This window comes from Falco peregrinus, chromosome 5 (genome assembly GCF_023634155.1).
Source record: "Falco peregrinus isolate bFalPer1 chromosome 5, bFalPer1.pri, whole genome shotgun sequence".
NCBI classification, from domain to species: domain Eukaryota; kingdom Metazoa; phylum Chordata; class Aves; order Falconiformes; family Falconidae; genus Falco; species Falco peregrinus.
The window spans coordinates 98,964,130-98,987,518 of NC_073725.1; the positions used below are offsets into that span (position 1 = coordinate 98,964,130).

At 40.1% G+C, this 23,389-nt stretch overlaps 1 protein-coding gene across 6 annotated transcripts in view; it reads right to left on the reverse strand.

Annotated features, from left to right (window-relative positions):
* The window catches only part of ATXN7 (ataxin 7), an 89,649-nt gene that overhangs the window by 21,235 nt on the left and 45,025 nt on the right, over positions 1 to 23,389 (reverse strand). For 3 of the 6 annotated variants that reach the window (XM_055806963.1, XM_055806962.1, XM_013303715.3), the window contains one exon: positions 18,590 to 18,694. The exons of 1 other annotated variant lie outside the window; for it this stretch is intronic. In XM_055806963.1, the coding sequence (XP_055662938.1) occupies positions 18,590 to 18,694 (105 nt within the window). Of the gene's footprint in view, positions 1 to 17,186; positions 17,209 to 18,589; positions 18,695 to 19,143; positions 19,208 to 23,389 lie in introns of those variants that run through there. 2 more of the 6 variants (XM_027793393.2, XM_027793414.2) reach the window with 2 other exon arrangements.

The following is a 23,389-nucleotide window of genomic DNA, read 5'->3' on the forward strand; positions in this document are numbered from 1 at the left end:
TTTCCAACCACCTTGCCAAGAGGTGGGGGAAAGGACAGATTTCTCTCCCAGGGAACTGGCCCTGGCCCTTTCGGTCAGTAGCTCTCTTGTAAATCTGTCAGGCGCTGGAATATAAATACTGCAAAGTTATTACGGAAGGACAGTAGAGTGTCTTAGATGGTAATCGGGCCATGGAGAGATTATAACGTCCACATTATGAGCACTAATCTCTGTGGAGCCTGTTGATGACATGACAATACCTGCACTGTCTGATTAAAAAGCAGGTATTGAATAAATCATTCTTCTGCTATTAAAAAAAATGTTATTCAAAATAAACTTCAGAAAAGCTACAGTGATAATGAACAAAAGCATCGAACAGACAAAGGTAACCAGTACAGATCAGCGTACCAAGATGCAGTATGGGACAGCTTCCTCAAAAATACAGCTGAAAAACTGTTGTCTCATATACGCTTAGCCTGAATGACATAAAAGAAAAGCTTCAGAATTTCAAAACAAGCCTAAAGCAAATTAAAAATAATTAAAAAATTATTCCGATGTTTAATAGAAAGTTGAGTGAACGTAAGTTTAAAGAACTGTGTGTTGAAAGCATGGAAATAAATAATTAAGGGAAGAACCACACAATCACATAATATTATAATACTGTGTCATGTATTTAGAGTTCACGTATCCAAATGCCTGTTTACATCCTTCATCTTGCTAATGCTTCTATTCATGCCACAATCAGGAATTTTAATATTTTCCCCTGTACCTCTTTCTTTACATGTAGCAAACTTTTGATTGTCATATGTTGACCGTCAGACTCGGCTCTGCTACAAAAAAAAAAAAGTTGACACAAACTAGCAAATGAAAACACAAAGGGGGCTACAGGCTAACTGATAAAGTTCTGAACTGAAGACGGGTGTTAAAAAAAAAAAAAAAAAAGGCCTTGAAATGGACAGCTCTCCATATGAAAGAGATCAAGAAGAATACATTTTACTTTGTTTTGACCAGGGGAATAAGAGAACATACCATAGGATATAGACAAAAATAGCATCAGCTAAGCAAATCACATTATTTGATTTTGTCATTAAGGAACTACAGGATAATAAGACATCTAGCACTACTGTTTTTCTTACATATTGCACAACTAACTAGTGACATCAACAGCCACACGATATGAAAGCTTTGTAAGATTAAAAACAAGATAAACATGTACGTGGCTACTTAGGACTAACCACCTACAACAGCCCCTCCTCTCCCCCAAGGTGTTACTGCTCGCAGTGGAGAAGGCTGACTGATGGAGCTGAGAAGGAAGCTCCTGGCACTATCCTGACGTTGCCTGTCTCTCACCTCTGTCCCCACACATATGGCACGCCCTATGGGTGCAACAACTCATGTAAATAGGACAAAAGCATTCTTTACCAAGCCTCTATACCGATGGGCAGCGCCCACTTGCAGGAAAACCTCAAGGAGAAACAAAAACAGTATGAGGGATCCAGGCTGGGGTTTTGCCTGCACAGCTAACACCCCGTTTTCTGTCCCAAGGTTTTAAACACAAATATTTTATTTTTTTTAACTTTTACAGGATGGAAAAGGGAGATGGGAAGCAAATCTGTGGTGGGGTGAATTGCAGTATTTTTAAAAGAATTATTCTAAAAGATGTTTCAAGAGCTGAGTAACCTTCCAAAATCTGAAATCTCTTGGAACATAATACTCTATTTGCAACATCAATGGAAAAGAGAGAGTAAATAATTCGGGTTTTTGTTCTAAGTCAGATCCTTACATCATTGTACCCTAATTTACCATTTTTAGGCATTAGTCATTTTTCAATTACAAAAAAAAGGATCGATACAGCTTATTTCATTAACACTGGTCAGTCACAATTGGTGTGAAACAACTGTTTTCATGTTTAAAAACACTGACCACATTAACTATATGCTAATTAAAATTTTACTGCAGCATTAGCACAAAGTCTCACAGAAATCACTAATGCAGTCAAACGGGGGCACAAACCTACTGTGCTTGCACAATTAAGTCTTTCAAATTAAGTAAACCAGCGTTTTCACATTTCACTTCGAAAGAATGGAGCGATGCTGCAATTAGGATATGCTAACTAAAATGTTTGTGCAAGTTTAACCTTTTAAATAAAAACACAACTGCACTTGACACATCCAGGCTGTGTCTGCATTTCCCGTTTCCTCCAAAGCCGAGATACAACGGCACGGACCATCCTGCCCACAGCCAGCCATCCACAGAGCCGTAACAAGGAATGTATTTGCCCTTTGATTTATAAATTACACGGATGAGCACACTCAGGAAAACAAGCTAAACCGAACACGCTCTTAATAGTTTCTTTCTTTAATTAACACTTGGATTAACAGCTGCCAATTCTTCTGCAGGCCTGGCAGGATGGCAATCAGCTGTTGAAGTTTTTATTGCTGTTTTCTCCCCTTGCACTCTCCCCATCGGGGCTGGGGCTTCAGAGCGCTTTTGGAGGATTTTCAAGTTTCTGCAGGGAAACAACCTGGGAGCAGAGGCTGCCTCCCCCGGGCCCTGGCCAGGACCCACGCAGCCGGCCCAGCAGGGGCTGCATGGCATGGCATGGCACGGCACGGCGCAGAGCCCATCAGTTTGCCCTCGTTCGTGGTGAACTCGCCGCCCGCCTGCTTTTGGAGTCGAGCCAGGCCGCTCCAGTGACATTTCAGAAGGGCTCACGCGGGCCGCTTGCAGCGCTTAATCCCTCGCTATGAGATTAGCCACGTCGCTTGGTGAACTCGGCTGAGGCCCCACAACACCCGTGAGCAGGGCTGCCATCCACGCTGGGCCACCTCAGCACCGCTGCTGGGGCTCCAGGCCAGCCTCAGCACCCTGCGGCCAGCAGCGGCCCCCGGGCCTCTCAGCCAGCCTCAGGTCTACCTACAAACCTGCTGCTGACCGTGGGCACCGCAGCCACGGAGGCAGCGCTGGCACCAGTCGCATACAGCCATGGCAGCGGCCCACACAGCTGCTCTTATGAGTCCTGCAGCAAGCTGCCAGGCCCGTGCCAGCGGCACTAGAAAAGTTCCTCTGGCAAACATGCTCATCACCCACCAGCCACATGGGGACGGTTTCCCTGTGGCCGCATCACTCAGCCTGGGGGCACCCAGCATCCCAGAACTGCAGCTCCATGGGTAGCTGCCGGCTCAGGGGACATGGGTCCTGCCACCCCGGCAGAGCACCACAGGACACTCGTCGTGTGCTTCCTCAGCAGCAAAAATTCACTTCAGTATCTACTGTCCTGAACTTCCACATAGGTCTCAACATCCCGTTTCCAGACTCCAAGGTTTGAAGGTCAAGGTCTGATTTCCAGCCAAAGCCAGTGCATGCATGTTAAAATCTAATTTTTACCAAATTATTGATTTCTGGACTATTTGCTAAGTAATCACTCATAAAAATTACAGTCTATCTGCTGACAAAAAAAAAGAACAGAAAAAACCAGCTTGTGGCTTTTGCTAGTTTCACATTACCATAACCAAAGCTAAAATTTCTGGTCTTTCCACACTTACCGAATTACATCCAAATTCATCTTTAACACCAAGCAAATCACTTTTTCACTAAAATGAAAAGCTGCCAAGAGGAAAGGCAGTTGGCTTGTACAAACACCTTTGTGTATTAGTATATTACTTTCATTAAGAAGGGTTAAACAGATGCAGAGAGCATCATTTCAGCAGGTTGGGTTTTGATCGAGTTGTTTTTTCTTTTTTTAAAGGAACGCAGAAACCTGGAGACTGCTGCTCCCATTAACAAGGTTAGAAATAAATACTAAAATCCTAAGCCACAAATACTAAATACTAACCCTCCCATGTCTATGCACTCAGAATATGAGACAGCAATCAGCTCCTCTTTTGCTCTGGATTTCAAGAGAAGTTGACAGCTCATGTCACTTTCCTATTAATTGTTAAGCACAACTCAGGAATACAAAGACATTTCCTTGGATTATGCTGTTTTAAAAACATATCTCCTTCCATCGCTAAAATTAGTACCAGAGGCATACATGTGTCTGGAGGATTTGTTTCTATTGTATACTCTTCTACTTGACACCCGTAATTAAAACCGGGTAAGTCTCCAACAGATTTTAGTGGTTCACAAAATTCTTGACTTTAAACTACTATGTGGGAAACTAGCACTGATGTATTTGTCTTCTTAAAAACTAGAATTTTTCTTTCTTTAGTCTTTGATTTGGCCTACTCTCATCTTAGGACCAAGAGGGCAAGTAACTTCTGTTTTGTTGCTTGCTCCACAAATAAACTAAGATCAGGCAAATTTAATCCCCACATGGAACAATAAAGAAAGCTGTCTTCCTTTTGAGTAGAAGGGGGGACAAAGAACCAACTACTAAGAAATCCCAGCAGCTGGGCATCAAGGCAGGAGCTGGAATGGAAGGGAGAAGCATGACGATACATTGACACAGAGGGAAAATGGCAATGGCCCACAGGAAGGCACACAATGGCAGAGAGAGAATGCAACGGGATTTTATGCCTGCTTATGTTATAGTAGCAGCATATATGCCAACTGTCTCAACCTCTGCGTTTGTTTTTATTTACTATTTTCCAATAACTAAAGGCTTCTAAGTAACTTTATACAGTAAATATTCTTGAGGTTTCATCTTGAAATGGACTGTGCATGTGCCACAGTTAAGTCACATGCTGCAAGTGTACACTGACAAATGCAAAATTTTCCTTAATGTAGTAAAAACAATTGTTATATAAGGCAATGAAATTAGGAAGTTCTCTTGGTACTAAATATCGCAAGAGGTTTTATTTTCTATCAGCACTACTTAAAGTGATTTTTAAAAAAATATCCCCAAACCACCAGCAACATTAGATTCAACATAAACACTTATACCATCAGCGTATAGTTCAGTACATTTCAGAGGCCTAAAATCAGCCTTGCAAGCTGTGGTAATACTTTGTGCAGATACATACACCTGTGCAATCTGCTTGCTTCCAGGGAACGAGGCTGAAGTGATGAGACCCCTGCTCTAACATCAGAAGGACAGTGCAGGCAGGGCTGGAGACAGAGAAGTAGTTTAATATGAATCGCTGCACAGAACCTAATTTCCAGGTCTTTGGTGTTGCAAGATCATCCAAGAACGTCAACTTGAATTGTGTTGAAAACATTGCAATGCAAGGAAGTTTGCTTCTTACTACCCAAGACAACGTAAAGAATGATATCAACTCCCTCCTTTCTTCATGTTCTCGCTGAACACATGTAACATGAGAAGTTATTTATATAATTTGTGATCTTATCACTATACACGCACATACAGTAGCTCCCTAATATCAGTAAGTATTGCAGAATGTTAAGAAACGCCAAAAAAAAAGAAAAATCATTCTATAACCTGAAGTGTTCTACACATCTTGCATTGCCAGAAAAATTATTTTTAAGATTGGCTAGAGAATTTTTAGTGTTTTACTTACATTGTATTTTCTCGCCTGGTTTTTGTGAAGCGAGAGATAAATACAGCTCTACCACGTCTCCTTCCACTTGTCTACATTTTAGTGTTCTGTATTTAGAAATCAGGTTGATTTGAAGAAAACCAAAGAGCTGGATTTGAGATGGTGTACCCTCTCACCCTCCTGCTGAGGCAGGTCCTAAAGATGCTAGGTTTATCATTACCATTAAAATCACCATTCAGACAGCAAAGGTAGGACCTCTTAGTGCTCTCATGGAAGGCAGACAGGAAGAGCATCACTGGTCAGTTATCACGTGTACAATCCAGCCTGTGACATGCCTATGTCTTATTAAACTGGCATGCAAAACAACCAAAAAAACCAACCAAACCAAAAAAACCCAGCAAAACATGACATGAAACCTGAAGCTATGTATGTGCGCAGAGCAGCAGGTGTTGCAACGGAAGGAAAGGCAATGGCAAAACACACACGACAAAGCCATGGATGACCCAGCTTCATTATCTGCACTGCACATGAAACAACTCATTTATCCTTTCTCAAAATTCAGCAATCTCAGGCACCAATTTCACAATCACTTTAAGCTGGCTGGTGCAAGCTAATACTGCCACAGCAAAGAGGATTCCTGCCCTTTCCCCCAATCCTGACCGCTCAGTTCGAGCCTTCGCACCATCTGCTCTCTCCGTAACAAAGAGCAAACCCATCCGTTCAAAGACCTGACAGTCTCACAAACCAAAAGCCTCCATGTGCCAAAGCTAGCAATTAACAGAGCGAGGCCTAGGAAGAATTAAAGTGTGACTTGATCCCAGGGAACGGGCTGGAGGCCTAAGAAGCAACTGGGGATGACAAAGATCTGGGGTGTAAGCTGCAGGAATGATTACCTGGCCAGATCCTACAAGTTTTGAGGGGTACATAAAAAATTCAGACATGCAAGGAATTTCATCTGATTGATATCAACACTGCATAAGCTACGCTTGCTTACACTGCAGCCTGTTTATGTTTACATTTAGTACTGTCTAAAATGATTTTGTTGTAAATATTTTGCTTTAAAGAGATTGTTTGGTTACTGGCTACTATTATTGTTCTTCCTGGAAGGAAGTGAATGATGGGCCTTGAGCCAACACCAAACTTCTTAAAGTTGATCAATCGAGAACTCCAGTGTGGTCACTTGGAAAATCGACTTTGCTGCTTGCTATAGGGGGTGGATAGGACGAACCCTGCCATATGATATGTGACACCAGGAAACCAGCCTTAGCGAAGGGAGCGGCAAAAATCATATAAAATTAAGTGCTACTGACTTATATTTAAAGCCTTGTATGCCTTTTTTTTTCCCCCCAAAGATGGAAATAAGTGCTCCAAAGTACCATCATGAATGAAATTTCCAGAACCTTGAGAACCACGGGACAATGCATTTTGAAATCAGTGGATTTTTCTCTCTAGCAGCTGCAACTTTGGAGTGTGCCTTACGTGCTACAGAAAACACAAATATATCGGGTAAGATTTCTGGTTTTGGTGTTTTCTTTTCAAGTGGGCATGCTTAGAAGTTCCTCAGCTTTCAGAAAAGTGGTGTGACTCCAAAATAAAATGGATGACAGAGTACAAAAGAACAACTTGACAGGCTTGTTGGTGCACAATCAAGTGACAGCAGTTTATGCCTTAGTTTCAACTCCACTTACACAACGTGTTTGTTTATACCATAATATAAAATATAACTGCTACCCATACAGCACATGAATACACACAGTGAAGACTTCTGTACAGACTTATGCCATTTTCAGAGGCTAAAACCAGAAAGAGACATTTAGTACATCAGATTTCAAGCGTACAGTCACAGCTATTGTGGACCACTGCCACCTGGACAACTGGGACAGGGCAGAGGAAATAGCAAGCGGCCCAGGAGCTCATCAGGGCTTTCAGCTCGTCCTAACTATCTGCCAAGCCTCCAGCTTCCCTGGGTACATCACAGAAGGTGATGAGTATGGTCCCAACAGTCAGTACCCACCCTCATTCTGAACACTGATCGATCCTACGGAGAGTTGGACTGAGAAAGGAACTGGTCAGTACCAAATCTAGAGTGATGCTAGCTGTTATTCTCAATCTCAACAAGCAAGATGTTAGCATCAAGCCTTGCAATAGGACGCAGATATGTAAGTTTATGTAATTTCTAGAGCTATCAAAGCAGTCACAGATATTTTTAGAAGGTGGCTGGTGGATACCTTTGTGACCCACATGATGACCTTTGGTCAAAGAGTACATGGCACTATGATGGGGAGGGGACTGAACTGTGGCAGCCTAAAAACTTTTCCTTTGACCTTAGAAGCCAGGAGAGGGCCAACATGGCATGCTTCCAGGGATATACATGGTTACGTGTGGCTTGTCAGAGGCTGCAAGCCAAAATGAAACTGAAGAAAATGAGTGCTAGCTAGCCCCATGCCAATGATGAGAAGGGCCAGAGCCTTACAGAGTACTGTAAGGCTTCTCATTACGATCTAGAAAAGTGAAAGAAAACAATTACTTCACTAAGTCCACCCCAACGCAGCAGAACACCAAAATGTTTAGCCTCTGAACTCAAATGAAGACTTCAGCCATGCACTAACAAAGGAGACACAGCCATTTATCCTCTTAGCAAGGAGAGGAGCCACGGATGCCATGTGAATATCTACAGACAATAATGAATAGCTCTTAAAACTACCAAAGTATATCACACAAAACTTCTGATCAGCTCAAATCCAGCTCTACAAATAATCCACAAACATCTAAAAGTTTCAGGCTTCAAGGTGGAAGGGCTCACAGAAAGGGGTACACCTTCTACCTAACCCACAGAATTAACCACACCACGCTGCAGAAACCAGGGCTTTTCCCACTGCCAGACACGACAAACAGGTTCTTTGCAGCCAGTGGGGTCATACATAGAGGACACGGCACAATACAGCTTCTGCCTGGCAGAGGAATAAAATCCTATGGAGCAGAAACAGAAGAAGGTGATCTGGCTAAAAGAGAAGGCTTCCTTTCGAAAAGCTACTCTATACAGAACTGTGAGTTAAAGATCTTCTAACAACCTTGCCACACAACGAGGGAAAACTCAAGTTATGTAGGAACTGCTTCAACTCTCCAGGAGTCTGGTCTAATTGCATCCTTTACAAAGAAGTGTAAAAAGTGAGAGTTTCATACCAACATGGGCAACTCATTATCTGAGAAACAGAGAACAGAAAAGAGGACAAGAATCTCTTGATGATGGCCCTTCTTTCTCTAATAAAACCTGGGGAAACAAAATGTAATTGCAAGCTTTATGGCCAGCACTGTGCTCAGACATTGCAGAATTAGTATGATGCAGCAGAATAGGCAAAGTTTATCAGGAGTTTACGCATTAGACACACTGATGGCTTTTTCTCCTACATTGTTTTGCTGTTGCTGGAAGGATTAGCCTGTTGTCCTGCTGCACGAACTGCAGGAACATCAACATAAATTACAGAGTAAAAATATTGACATTCTGTACAAGGCACTGTATCATGTTTTTGTTTCATCAATAGCAGATAATAGGGTTTGGGAGTATTTTGGCTGTTACAGCCCGAGATAGCTAATGATGGCCTATTTAGTCAATAATAGTACCACAGATTCATGTAAAATTTCATACCCTATTTATTTCTTTGTTGTTATATTCTACATTTTATAAATATATTTGTAATTGTTCTTAAGTTTCACATTGTTATGGAGCTCTCACAGAGATGGGTACTGCAAGAGCTAATCTAAGACTGCCATTGAGAAATTGTTTGCATCTTTGTTACAAGTAGACAGAACACAACATCTGAATGGACTTCAAGGCCATCTACATTACATGAATATAAACATTTAGTGTTAAACTGAATTAAGCGTAGTAAGTAGCTTAAAAAGTTGGCATTAATTGTGTTCTTTTGAAAGTGAACGTCAGCCTGCAATTTTTTAACTTATTACATAAAGCATGTCGCTACTGATTGCTATTCCTCAATAAACTTACAGATTTCATGGTATACAAAGTGTTATACACTCCCTCTTCTGGTAATATCTTAAAAACACAGTTTCTAGACTTTATGTGTATCACATGTCAGATTTCAAGCACATTGCCCGGAAGAAAAAAACCCAGCAAAGCAGCATCATGTCAATACCTGCAAGTTTGTTTTTAAAAAGCCAGCAAACTGGTGATCAAAATGAGTAAATAAGTAACAGGTGAAAAGTACTTGACATAATGCCTAAGTCAATGAAGTAGCAGCTACTTTGTAGCTGTGCCTAAAACCAAAATGTTACTGATTTCTTTAGTTTGGTAAGAATAATAGTCTCAAGTTTTCCCCAAAAGTGTGACTCTCACACACACACCTGGTTACCATTTGCTGCAGATAAGAGCCGAGCTTTCAGAATGCTGCCCACTTTTCCTGAGGCAGCAGATTAAGAATTCCTACAAAACACTGCTTTTACATAGGTCCAGCATGGGTAACTTCCATCTAGTACTCCATCTCCTTTTCTCCCCACTTGTAGAGAACTGGTAGGCATTCCTCTCACTGGAAAAGCTGCTGAAAGACACATGTATATCCTACTCTCCAAAAAAATACTAGAATACAGAAAATGAGAATTTAAAAATAAACTTAAGTCCATCAGGAAACAGTAAAAGCAATGTACAAGAAAACAAACATATCCATCTCTTGATGGACCAGAAGAGATGTCAAGTAGGACATACTGTTGTTCCCTCTGCCACCCAACAAAATGTGCAAAATCCAAGAATACCACAACGTTACACAAACCACGCTAATAACATTGCTGCCAAAACATTAAGAGGAAAAACTAGTGAAAAAGCTTTTCTTTGTTTTGCTCTGCTTAAACCTCTTCTTTCTTCCACTTTTCCCCCTCAATACACACTAATAAAACCAGCACTGTACCTCCTTCATCCTCCCTCCTGCAAGGTCATTTTCTCTGACCTTCCTTATTTAGCTTCCTCCTTATTGTCTTCATTTTTTTTTTTATATGTATTTTACTTCAGTTCTTTGTTTTGTATTTCCCTTTTTAGCTATTCCCCCATGTCCTCTCTTTCCCCTCCTCCGACACACACACACCCAGACTGCAAACCACTTAATTCTAGCTGTGCTGAACCAGCCCTGCCAAAGCTGCCGTCCTCCTGCCTGCGCTAGCTGGGCACTGCTGCCCCAGCCAGGTGCCACACAGCTCTGTGCTGCGAGCAGTGGTAACTTGGCCAAAAAATTAATGTAATTGATGGTTACTGATGAGATTTCTTATCTGACCTTTGTAGCTGTGCTTGCAGAGAAAAAGAGACTATGTGCAAATCCTCTCTCTTCCAAACGCAGCAGTTGTTTGAGAGCTGGCTGGTGGCATGAGAGGGTACAGTCTGTGCAACTTGAAACTATGTGCTTCCATAAAAAAAAAAAAAAAAAAAAGGCAAAAAACCCAACCCAAACTATTTTCTTCGTGACAGTTCAATACTGGACATTGTTTTGCAAGCTTCCCAGAACACTTCTCCCCGGAATCATGAAGTGCTGTGGCGTTCATCTGAGGTTTGCAGTTCTTGGAATAATCCACACAATTCGTAAGAACACATACTTCTCTCCCCCAAATAAATGAGGAAGTCCTTATAAATAATTGATCTGCGTGTGGTTAGGTATTGAAATTGAACTACTTCTAACCCCACCCTCCACCACCAAGTTCACATCACGATGGCTCTGACACACTCCCAGCTCTCCTCCACAATAGCATAAATCCTGCCCTTTTTTCACTCCAATTCAGGCTTCTTCCACCTCTCCGGCTCTTAAACAGGTTGCAGCTTCATTCTTCTGCACTCAGCTCAGGGCTGCACGCCAAGCCCTGCGTGCCCACGGCCTGCCCTAGCAATGCGTGCCACCTCCTCTGGCTAGGCTCCAGCCTGAAGGAGTGGCTTAGGCATTAGAAAGAGCCCTTTTAGCTGGGAAGGAAACCTTCCAAGGATGTGGAACACATAAGCTGATGCAGAACGGCCTTCCCTGAACTTGCAGAAAATCTGAAACGATGGTTATGAGAGCTGTGTTCTGCTCCACGTACCGTTTCATCATTCAGAATGAGTTCTGAATGATGAAACTTAATATTGACTTTTAGATCTGTGAACTCTCTTGCTGTCAGTAATTTTTAATTGTAGACCTGATTCAACTGTCCCAGCTGGCTTCTTCCGAAGTGAAGCTGTAGTCAAACACACTCAACAGCTACTTTTTATTAGAACTACTTGTTCTCTCCAGATCTTACTCCAATCTATTGATCAACATACTTTCTCCCTCTTGCTGAACAACTGTTTCTGTAAGTGACAGTGAATGTGGCACTGCTTTCTCTTTTTCCCCAGAGACAAATATCTTTGTCTTTCTTCCTTTCCACTTGTTCTTCCCTTGTCAATGTTTACCTTGAAAAGGGAGCAGTCAGTCCTAGTTTCCAAATACCTAGCAACGAGATCACTACAAAGGAGCAGTTTTCATGGAACCCTTGTATAATTTTGTTATGTTAGACTTGGTTTAAATTATCATTTTAGTAAGAATAGAATAATAAAATAAAAATTCACTCTTCAGCCAGTAAGAAGCCATAAGCATTTCTGCATGTAGGTCTTCTGCTATGGCAGAACAGCATGAAATTCGATTCATGCAAACCAAGGGTAAGAAAAGCCAAAAGCACACCCAAAGCACTTCAAGTTTATAGTGTTGTGGCACACACAGCGCTGCAGAGGTAGAATAACGTGAGTTACATGGCAAGCAGTAAACTGAACAATGAATTTCTTTAAATCTGAAGCTGAACAGCACCTTTTTTGTTAGCCGATACCTAAAACTGCTTCAAGTCTTCTACCAGAGCTTGACAAATCCACATACCCACAAAAACAGGAGGAAGTTTTACTACAAAACTGCCATCAACTTCTCAGACAGACTCCCTATGCTTTCATGTAATAAACAAAGACCACAGCCATTACGCTTACAGAAATACCCTTCCGCACATGAACCATCTGTGATGTCACAGTTAACCACAGCACCTAACTTCACTGCTCCTTAAAATCTACATGGCACATTCGGTATTCAGCTTTGGGGTACACATTTCAAAGCCTGAAATATATTTACAGAGTTTCTTTCCAGGTGGTAATACTTTATTATTTAATGATGCATCATTTAAAAATAACTAAATAAACAGCCAAAACTGTTTTTTTTTTTTTTTTTCTCTGAAATTAATCCTGTGCTGACCTCTGAGCCCATTTCCTTCTGGGAATACGCCAAGATGATTCTTGCAAAAGCTACAGAATTTCACAAATCTCTGCCAAGAAATTAAACTAGTTGTTTCTGGACCCAGAGACTAAGATCCCACTGCTGGAATCTGGACTGTATGAACTACTGTGAGAGGACTGTGTATTTAAACAGAAGCTGCTGAAGCTGCCAACGATAATTTGTTAAATCATATACATTAACTCAAGCCATAATATGCCAAATGCCACCTGTGCACGTTTGGCAATATGCTTGGCAGATTACTTCAGCACATCTGTGACACACCACATAATATTCAAGTTTTATTTTGGTTATTAGACTACTAGAGAAGATTACTGATACCCAAGAAAATTCTTACGATTTATATAAAATGTTTTCACCTGCTTTAAAAAGACATTAGCGAACGGTGGACACTTAATTACTGAAACAAATTGTTTGCTGCCAAAAGTATGCAGGCCATAAAGAAGGCTTATCCCTCCAAAACGTGGATGAGCTGAGACTATCTTCTAGGAGGAAGAACCCCACCCTCAAAAAACCCCTCAAATACACCGACCCCCCACCCCACAAAAACCACCCCCAACCAAGCAACAAATCCTTAGGTCCCAATGGCTTTGGAACAAGATTCAGTACATTCTTTTCTTATCTGCTTGAAATGCTGCCTTGTGCAGGCACTTTATCTTTGACTTTGTAATCCATTCTAAACACCCTATTCTATTCTAAACAAGCAACATCAGTGCAACTTCTGATGTCAGACTTTTCAGAACAACTAGCTGCCACCAAATTTGAGGTAACAGAAAGAGGGTAGGACAAATTTCTATTCAATTCGTATTAAGTCAGAAGAACTGAAATATGTGGTTCTGCAGGGACTTTAATACTTAAATTACATATGATATAAAATCCGAAATACAACATCATATTGGCAGGGATAGTTAACACATCATTTTTCCAAATTAAAATCACAAGCATCACACCTTCTCTCCAAATCCAAGCACTGAACACCACCACCAAAAAACCCTTACGACAAGCCAAAGTAGCAAACCTAACTAAAGGTGGGTGTGGGAACTGGCTGAGGAAGGAGGGAGTACAGTTACACAATTAGACAAAGGAGATTCATGAGAGACCCTTACACTGACTTGCAGGATGGCCCCAAGTAAGTACTGCAAATGAACATTTCAGAGGACCTGCCCTCTGAGTCTCTCCAGGTTGAGTATAAGGTTGTGTGATGACATTCTCTGTTCCAATCTCACAACCTCCTAGAAGTCACAAAAGGTGGGCAAATCTGTATTATTGCCCTGTTTCCGAATCCTACGCTTCAGGTTTAAACATGCACTGATGGGAAACTGAAGTGTGCGATTCCCCACCAGCTCACACAGCAGCAGCAAGCAGAGCTCACAGTAGTTACTCACCTTTGCCACTGCATGCCAAACCCAGGGAAGTTAATCAAAACACTAGACATAGCTTTTTAATGACTCAACAGCCCAACACACCATCATCATCTCTTTCCAACATGTGTATTAATGGTTTTCACAATCACTACATGACTCAGACACTCGCAGTTTAAGCTTTACAGGTAGCCTTCATTATTACCGCTGAGAGTTTATCTCTGCTTTGTATTTACAGTAACCAAGGTGCAGAGGAAACAAACTCCTCTGCAAAAAAACTAGGAAAAATTCGAAGGAAGAAACCTCGCATCTGTACACCGATGCTGCTGCCACACTGCTGAGCCATCCCCTCTCTCTGACCCACAAAGCAGCCCAGACAGTGCAGAGAAGCAGCCCTCCTCAGACAGGAGGCCGATAACCCACAGGGAGATGCGATAAGCCCATGGGATGGCTGAAATACCAATGAAAGGTCACATGGGCCAAAAACCACATCACTTCAGGGTTTCCACGAACAAGCTGAAACAACTGTCAACAATGGCTTCCTCAAAGAGCAACCTTTCGGTGCAGCATGAGAACCATACCTAGCACGGTTTTGTGGGAAGGAGAGAGAGGAAATAAAAGGACACAGGCACATCCCGCTCTCTTGAGGAGCGTGACAGTTAGCAATTTGACAGACAGCAAAGTCATTTTTCTGTAACAATTTATATATTAAGAGAGGAAACTGCAGGGACTTAAGAAATATACCTGATTTAAACACAGAGGGAGAGTCTGTGGCACGAAGTTGGAGAGGCTGGCACACAATCATCCAGTGTAAAGAAATACTACAGGCCAGAGAAAAATACTGTGTTTTCTCAGAACGGGTCACTGTGATAAGCAGTCTCAGGTGCTCCACCCACAAGACTGAATGCCTGAACATTTTACCTTTTTTCCGTCTTTCACCTCTGAATTGATCTTGAGCCATCCAAGGAAAACACTGATACCATGCAAGCATAATCACTCAAAAAGCATCACCAAGAATACTAGCAATAAGAGACTTAAACCCTCTGTTCTGTCAGATCTCAGCTGCTCCATTTGTGGGGCTGGACAAGCAGTTTGTCTTGCAACAATTCCTCCTTGGCTGACTAGCCTGCTCTTGCCCCACCAGATCCCTGCCATCACTGCCACCCTAGGCCAAGTGGGTAAAGCCATTTGAGTGTTCTGACAGTCAGCTGCTGCACACAAGCTAGAAGGAATACCACAAGCAGATTTCAGATATCTCATTATACTGGATTGTTTTTAAAAACTAACCTACACGTGGTGTTCTGCATACCAAATATGTCACCGAATTTTAGAAATCAGCAGTAGTATATACATCAACAGTTAAGAATACATTTTTAAAATGGCAATTCACACTCCAAATGCACGCTTAGATTGCCTCAGAAAGCTGTATTTAATTTTGAATTAGTATCCCTTCTAGACAAACGCACGAAATATAAAAGTATCAGTCCCACGCAGAAATCTGTGATTTGTATCAATGAAGTATTTTACTAAAAAGGTCAGATATTCTGATAAATAAGGTTACATTGAAATTATTTCTGACTACTTGTAGTCCAGGAAAAAAAGCCAGCATATGTCCTGCAATGCCCTTTCAGCCTACCTAGTTAAGTAGTTTATCACAAGTATGCTTTGGAAGAAATTAATTAGCTCACATTAGGTTTAGCTAATAGTTTGTTTAGCCTTCCTTTGACAAAAGTGACATTTAAAAAGAGTATATTCTAATACTAGAGAAAATAAAATCCCACATGACAAGTTTCAAAGAACACCAAGTACAAGCAACACATACCACCAGAAGCTGTAGAATATGTTAAGAAATTAATATTTCTTTGGTAACAATTAAAAATAACAGATCCTAAGAACATCACAAAAAGGTACAGCTTCACTGATGCACTGCAATTTTTCAGAACTTGTTCAAGTAACTTCTCCTGTATCAATCCCTGAAATAATGCCACAAATAAAAGATGTAATGCTGGGCAAACTGATTGTGATGAATCCAAAGAGTGTTTTACTTTCTTGTTATCACGATAGCATACTTTTTGTTTTAAAAGAACTATATGTTTTGAAGACTTCAGCAATTTCCTTCTCCTGAAGTACACAGTGTTAAAAAGCCCCCACCATTGCCTGGTAATCAATCACCTGCCATATTTATCAGCTTTCACATTCAGTTTGCTAAAACGAGGGACAACTGTATTAGGATTTCAAGAATGTGAAGGCTGATAAAAAGCAGTGAGAGCTAGTGCTACATAAAATCACCAAGTCAGCCTTCTTACCTTTCTGAGGCTATTAGTTTGGCGAACTAAGGTCCTTTTAATGACGTTCACCCCACCCAAGCCTGTTTTTCTCATCAGAATGACCCCGCCTGCTTCCTCTGCACGCTGCAGCCCTTGCTGAGCGTCCTCATTGTTCAGAATGGGCTTAAGAAATACTAAGAATAACCTCATCATTTCCATCCCCTCCATCTACATCTTTCTCAAAATATGAATCTGTCACTAATGTAAGGTTTACATTTGAGAAAGTTTCATGTTTAGAGATCACGCTCCTACAACGTGATGCAGAATAGGAACATTATTTTAGTTTAGCTTTTTGTTGGTTTTTTTTAACATAATTTTCCATACCTTCATTTTGTGCTTCCCCCTTCACTCTGCCCATTTTAAATTGCAAGCACTGCTTACAGAAGAGTTTGAATTGACTTCACATAACAAATTTAACACTGGTACAAGCAGCATTACAACACCCCGTGTTTTCATGTCCATGGTCAAAAGGCAATGGTGTACCTATTCAGTTCTTGAACTACTTCTTCAATCTGTCCGTAAGGCTGTCATGCCAACAACTACACTACTGGATTCTACAGTACATATACCTGTTTGCCAGACAGTATTTGGAGATCACCTGCACACTTCAGAAAGACAACCCAAAGCGTCTGCAGATATCCATAGCTCTCCATCACTGCCAACCTGAACCACTTCCATATTACTGACCTCAAGATGGAAGATTCAATATGCCAACACTCAGAACTGGGTACCATCCAGTCCTCCCCCATAAATTTATTTTTAACTGCCAGAATCAATTTGATGTGATATTTTAGAAGGACTTACTGTACATCCCAAACTGATGTTCAGTGACAGGTGAGGAATCACACTGGCAAGGGGTGGACTTGTTCCTGGCTGATACAAGGTCTTACAACAACCAGAGTAAGAAATGCTGATACCCTTTTCTTCTGGCTCCATACAGCTCTGGAGTCCACAAAATGTAGGGTTGTTTTTTTTTTTTTAAAAAAAATCATTAGTACTGCCATCCACAGCATAACTAATAAGAATTATGTCACAAAACCTATTCAGATTCTCCTGCAAGTCACACTCTGACAGAACTGCAGAGTCCAGCCGCAAGGGTAGGGGTATAATCCATAAGGCATTATAACACAAAAACAAACAAGCAAGATCTGGAAAGGATAAGAAGTTCACAGTCTGCGCAGCATAGGAAGACCCTTTCCCAGTCTCAAGAAAGCAGCAGAAGCAAGTGTATCTTTTCTTGCCAAAGGGCTGGATTATTTAAGATGCAAGAAAAGTTATCCCTTGTTTTCAACACTGGAAGAGGCTTCCCTGCCCATATCCAGCATCTCCTATGCTTTTAAACACTGAGGCAATCAGTAGATGCACTGGCCTAGAAAAAACACGTACAGATAGGCACACACAGGAGGAAGGAGGAGGAGTTCAGAAAATGCTCTGTCCATCTCCTTTTATTAGCACTCAGTCAGAAAACATCTCCTGAATTTCTCAAGAAACAAAAGGCTGAATACCAAAAAACTCCTATCCAAATATTGGCATGAAATTGTTTGAAGTTAATTTCTAGTCTTGAGAGGAGTGTGAAAAAAAGAACTGCCAACCTCCCCCGGGGTTAGGTTTGTAGGAAGTAACTGAGCACATGAACTTGCACAGCACTTCGCATTTTCTCAGTCCTCTATAAACACTGGCTAACACCAACCAACACAACAAGAGCTTCCTAGCATAGTTTATATACAAAACCATTTGACCAGTAAAACAAACATAAATTGATACTTCTGAAAATAAATAAGCTTACTGGCCATTGGAAACATACTATGTTTTACAACAAAATCTGTAAGTTTAGCTTTTAGCTCCAGTCCACAGTTCACACTGTAACAGAACCTATGTAAAAATAATTTGTATAAATATACAAGAAATGACATACACAGACACAAACACACTACACATACTGTCTGTGAAATACACTATATATATATATGTCATTTCAAATTTGAACCGTATGTATGCAGCACTTCAAAAAGGCATAAAAAATTAAAAGGAACAAGATCTTGACATAACTGCATTACAATGTATATAAAATGATTAAACACAGGTTATGTTCTTTGACATTATTTATAATGTAATGATCTATGCACCATCAATTTAAAAAAAAAAATTGCCAGGCTTAATCCTGATTTAACCTCACCCTTAATTATTAAAAATAGTTAAGCACTTACCATAATGTGATTGAAATGCCTGTGGTTTTACGACCTGATTACAGTGGTTACACATCACCAAATAGAAATCATCATGAGCCGGGCAAAGACCAAATATTGGCATATCTAAAAACAAAAAGACAAAATGGCATCTCTCAGCTGCTGACAATTATTGAAAAACAGTTTAATTACAGAGCCATGACACTAGTGTTGAATCATAATTTTAATACATTTGTATCAAATTTGAAAATGAGGAAAAACAGCATATAATGCAATAGATAATTTTGTGCTGTAGCATTACAAAAGCAAAAATCTTCCTACAAAGATAAATGCAAAATGAGCGATTACTTGTAGAAAACATCTATTAGAAAACTGATTTAGGACTGATTATCTTACACCAGATGCAAGAATGTAATAAAAAAACTGACTTCAAATGACAAACACAATGTAAGAGGGATGTTTTATGTATTCTGAAAGGGGGGTGGATTTTATTCCTATTTCATTAAATGAAATAAAAAATGAACTTTATTTTCTATTTAATTTTTTTAAACCATTTTAAACACACACTCATTTACCAGGCAGTATTACATGCCTAATGGTTTTATTTGTTTAACAGTGCATTATAGTCCAGCCATCTGCTGCCAGAGATCTGTGTAACAGCTATATAAGAGAGAGGAACAGAGATAACAGTATGTCAGAGCATGTGTGGATTTCAGAGATAACACACATACTTGCAGACGTTTACTAATAAAATCGGTTTCTACAATTTTGTTTTTAAGAATACAGTTTCTTAAGAATATACTTTTGTAATTAAAACTGCATTCAGAGTCTACTAGAGCATTGAATACAACATTTACTACACAACTTACAGGTATATTACATTTACATAACTAAAAATGTTACTCATTAAAAGACCAAAAAAAAAAAAAGGAAACTGACAACATAGCATAAATTTATTATTGCCAAGCATGTGGCTAATGGTTTAAAGGTTTAAAACTGACTTAGGAAAATTTACTTTAAAAAAAATACTCAAGTGATAGATTTATCTTAACAGCAACCTAGAAATTAAGTTAAACTTATTTACTACTGTGCTAGAACTGACCCCAGAGTTTTGTTTTAAAGCTACTATATTTGCCTATGTGTGTTTTTAACAACATCCATATTTTTGCCCATTGATGGAACACCACTTATGAAATAAATCAGGTGGACTGCATTTTAAGAGTGGATGTGCTATACCACGAGGTAACCAGTGGCAGAATGACGCTGTCAGCCCTGTAGAGCCCTACGGACTCCACTTTGTTCCTGGCAGACAAAAGAACGTATCCACACCAAATGGCTTCCAGAATTAAGGGCTCCCTTTGTAGTACTTTCACTGTAAGAATTTAATTACTTTTCTTTAAAAAATAAGGTCTATTCCAGATTTCCAAAACACCTTACCAGTGAAACATTAAAGTTAAGCAATAACAGCTTATTAATAACCTGCAATAACAGCTGCAACTGGATTTTGCAGTTGGACGCAAATACAGTAATGATGGACATCTGACGTGGCTGTGATAGATCAGAGCTACACTCGTTGAAGTCACAGGCACCTTTTTGCAACCAAGGTCACATTAAATAAATAATTAATTAATCTGATTTGCTCTTCATTAAGTAGACACTTGCTTATTTATGGTATTTATAAATAAAAAAGGTATTAAGACCTCAGGCATACCTAACACTGCAAACTAGGCAAAATTAGTAAATATATGCGGGGGAGGGAATCAGATAGGAATAATAAACTTCTATTTTCCAATATCTACTTTCTCTGATGTAATATTAAGCTAGGTAAGGAAAACCAAAAAGCATAAACTTAAACGTCACTACTAGTATTTCATTCAGGAGCTCTTCGGGCATGCCTGCATAAAAAAAGCTTCCACATGGCAAGCAAATACTCCAGGGTGACTTGCATTGGACTGCTAATACACCATGATGAATGGGACAATAACAATGCGCACTATCTGCTATTTACATTGTTAATAGTGCATGGACAGGCTACTACTGTAGAATGTCTAACGAACTATAAATCCACACCTTGTAACCTGCTCTCATAACTGTACCTTTCAGACAACACTGGATTCGCAGACTTTACACCAGCTTGCACAGAACAGAGGGGAGAAATCGCTGACATGAGAAAAGGATTGCCTGCTTCTGTGTCTCTTGCAAGATAAAGCACTCCTTGACACTAGTCTGAGACATCATGCTCACTCTATTTAAGTACCCTTTTATGAATATTTGCTGGCAATACAGTGCTGCAATTTTAAACAAGCAAAACAAACTGGCAGAAACTGATGTAAACAAAAATGTTTTCTTATTTCAGTGTAGGCATCACAAGTAACCCGAGCAATTTACGAGTGTCCTTTGCACTGTGAAGCACATCTTCAGCGTTTCAAAATCAAAGCTCCAAGTGACAGAAAGTAATGGCAAAATACTAGGAAATACACAAACTCATAAAGAACCACTCTAAGAGTAAAACCACTTGACACAGAAAAAAGGATTTGCTGCACACCCAAAATCACAACCCTGATTTCAAAGGACGTCACACACAAAACTCTAGCCAGATCACACAAATCAATGTAAATGATCTTCTACCCCACAGTACTTACAATAGAGCAGCATCTAAATGTAACCAGCAAGAGTGAAGGTTAGAGCCCTAAATGCAATTCCTTCTGTTTTCTCATATGAGGTAAAATAAACTATAGCTTTTTTATTATCAAACCATTTATTTAAAATAGATACAATCAAATCCTTTTGTTAGAGAAACCCATAGGGCCCCAAATGATGCTGGAACCTGAGTACGCTGAGCACTGCAGAAACACGAGATGGGCCACAGGCAAGATCCCAGTGTGCAAAAAGTAGTATCAGTACGTCAGAGACTTGAACATTAGTTTTAACAACAGGTTTGAAATTGTAAGGAGGCTGATCCAACCAACGTCAGTTAAGACAACTGCAAGAGACCTGAATGCACACTTCCCAACCCAGGAGCCTCAGTGTTAGGCAGGTAAGGCCCCACGCGTTTAAGGTGTTTCACTGTCATTTTAGTTGAGCAGAGCAAAAGCAGGTTTCAGGGAGATCTTATTTCTGTTCCTGTGCTCCAGTGGGGCAAACACTTATGTGGCACTCTTATGGGAATGACAAATCAGAGCACGCAAGTGGTTAGAAAATAATATACAGAATAGTTTAACAAAACTTATGTAAGAAGTACGTACCAAGAGTAGAAGACGGACGCCTAATTTCTCTGTCTCCCCCTCAACCGCTTATGAAACTTCACAAGTCTGGCAGTTGATATTCTAAAGTCTAATCCTTTATACCTATTTCATTTAATGACATGTAAATTCTGTATTTAAAAGTCTAATGAAGTTTATAGTATTTCACCAGTGTCATTCCAAATGCACTAAGTTTAAAGATTACTTTCTGAAATACTTCACTGTAGATGTACAGCCGTGCCTCACAAGGAAAAGCCTAGCAACCATGATTCATATGTTCCTCTTTCAAAGCTGGACTCGTTTAACTCTCTCCATCTGGGAATGTTTTTCAAGGTCAAACTAAAAAATTAAACCAAGACCTCAAACTTCCCAATTATTTTTCCATAAATGCAGTATTTATACAGTATCAACATACAAATACTGTTATAGGAGCTGCTAGTTACATTAATTCTATTAATGCCATCAAGAACTTCATTTACCTCCATAATATGAAACCTCTGAACATAGTGACCTCCAGAATTCACTTCTCCTTTCAAATGTAACTTCGTTACAGTGGTTTTAAAAGGTAGCTTTAAACCATACGTTGCTGTACTCTTTAGCAAGACTAGAACAAACCCCTGCCATAGGCAATTCTGAGGCTTCACTGCATTATTTGTTGAGCATATAATAAGGGAAATGCTGCTTCTTTGGAAAAGACCAATATAGCATCTTTTCTAATAACAAAAGGAAAAACCATAATGGACAGTCCGGTAAGCCAAACATCAAGTAACATGAGGCTTAGCATGTCTACACTAAAAAACTTTAACTAAGCTGCCATCTCCTCTTCTCCAGAGGGATGCAAAAGCCACATAAACGATCTAGTATTTCCAGCATTCTCTTTCAGGACAGCTACACTACAGAAATTCATGCTCGTGGTCGTTAAAAAGTAACAGTGTCTGTGTACTCTCAGTGCTATTACTTAATGTCACAGGCAACAGAACAAATAAAACAGGCTAAAAACCCTGCAGTTAGAGAACAGGTCGGCAGTTTGCATTTATCAAGCCACTAGATTCAGTGACTACCACAGCTCTAACGCATGTTTTTATTGGATTTTTTTTTTTTTAATTCCCAAAAATTAACAGATTTTCTAAAAATCTTGTTGTCCCTTTCAGACTGGGACCATTGCACCATCCATCTACCCTAGCATCTAGTAAAACAACATCCCTCCTAGAAATCAAATTAAATAACACCAAAAAAAGCGAGGTCAACACCTTCTCCAGGACAGCGAACTGTTGAGGAAGAGGGTAAAAGGAGCCCTAATCTGGGCTGTTTGCAGAGACCAGAACAAAAGTTTCCTATTTTGCAGAAGTCTGCTCACTACTACGGACAAGAAGAGGAGAGTGAAAACTGAAACAGAGGAAGAGAAAGCAAAACTAGCAAGGCCAGAAGTGAGAAGGCAAAGAACAAACTACTAAAGCTAGGGCAAAGGAACAAAAGTTTGATCAAAAAAGTGACAAGAATACATAAAAGTAGTGCAGAAATATTTTTTAAGCCAGAACACTGCTAACACTCACTTCTTCCCTATCCATGCCCAGCATCA